The sequence below is a fragment of the Penaeus monodon genome, chromosome 21 (assembly GCF_015228065.2).
Source record: "Penaeus monodon isolate SGIC_2016 chromosome 21, NSTDA_Pmon_1, whole genome shotgun sequence".
NCBI classification, from domain to species: domain Eukaryota; kingdom Metazoa; phylum Arthropoda; class Malacostraca; order Decapoda; family Penaeidae; genus Penaeus; species Penaeus monodon.
Genome location: NC_051406.1, coordinates 21710150 through 21710588, shown reverse-complemented (window position 1 = coordinate 21710588; position 439 = coordinate 21710150). Strand labels below are relative to the sequence as shown.

At 45.1% G+C, this 439-nt stretch overlaps 1 protein-coding gene across 1 annotated transcript in view; it reads left to right on the top strand.

The window, feature by feature from the left end:
- LOC119586608 (DNA polymerase theta-like) overlaps positions 1–439 on the top strand; it is a gene marked incomplete at its 3' end in the record, with an annotated part of 48768 nt that overhangs the window by 45202 nt on the left and 3127 nt on the right. The window contains 1 exon segment of the mRNA XM_037935358.1: positions 143–377. Coding sequence (XP_037791286.1) covers positions 143–377 — 235 coding nt within the window.

Here is a 439-nt window from a genome sequence, read left to right as displayed (position 1 = left end):
ACAGTGTGATGGGAGTCTTGCATTACTTCTTATTATCAAGTACCTCTGAAAGTATTATACACTTGGAATATTTAAGTCTATTTTGGTTAGCAATCAAGTAAGTCCTTTGCCAGAATATGTATAAGGTAAATATTTTCCCCAGATCTGCTATGGCATGCTTTATGGCATGGGAGCCCGGGCCCTGGGAGAACAGCTGGGTGTTGATGAGAATGATGCCCAGACCTTCATGGACAGGTTCATGGGGCGGTTCCCAGGTGTTAGGCGGTTCCTGCAGGCCACAGTGGAGGAATGCCGAAAGAAAGGCTACGTCCTCACCTTAATGGGTCGCCGGAGGTACTTGCCCAACATCAATAACCAGAATGTACATGCAAAGGGGTAGGTGTTGAGGCTACTTCTTTGTGAAAACTACTTGACTTCACTTACCATTTTGTCTTTAAGA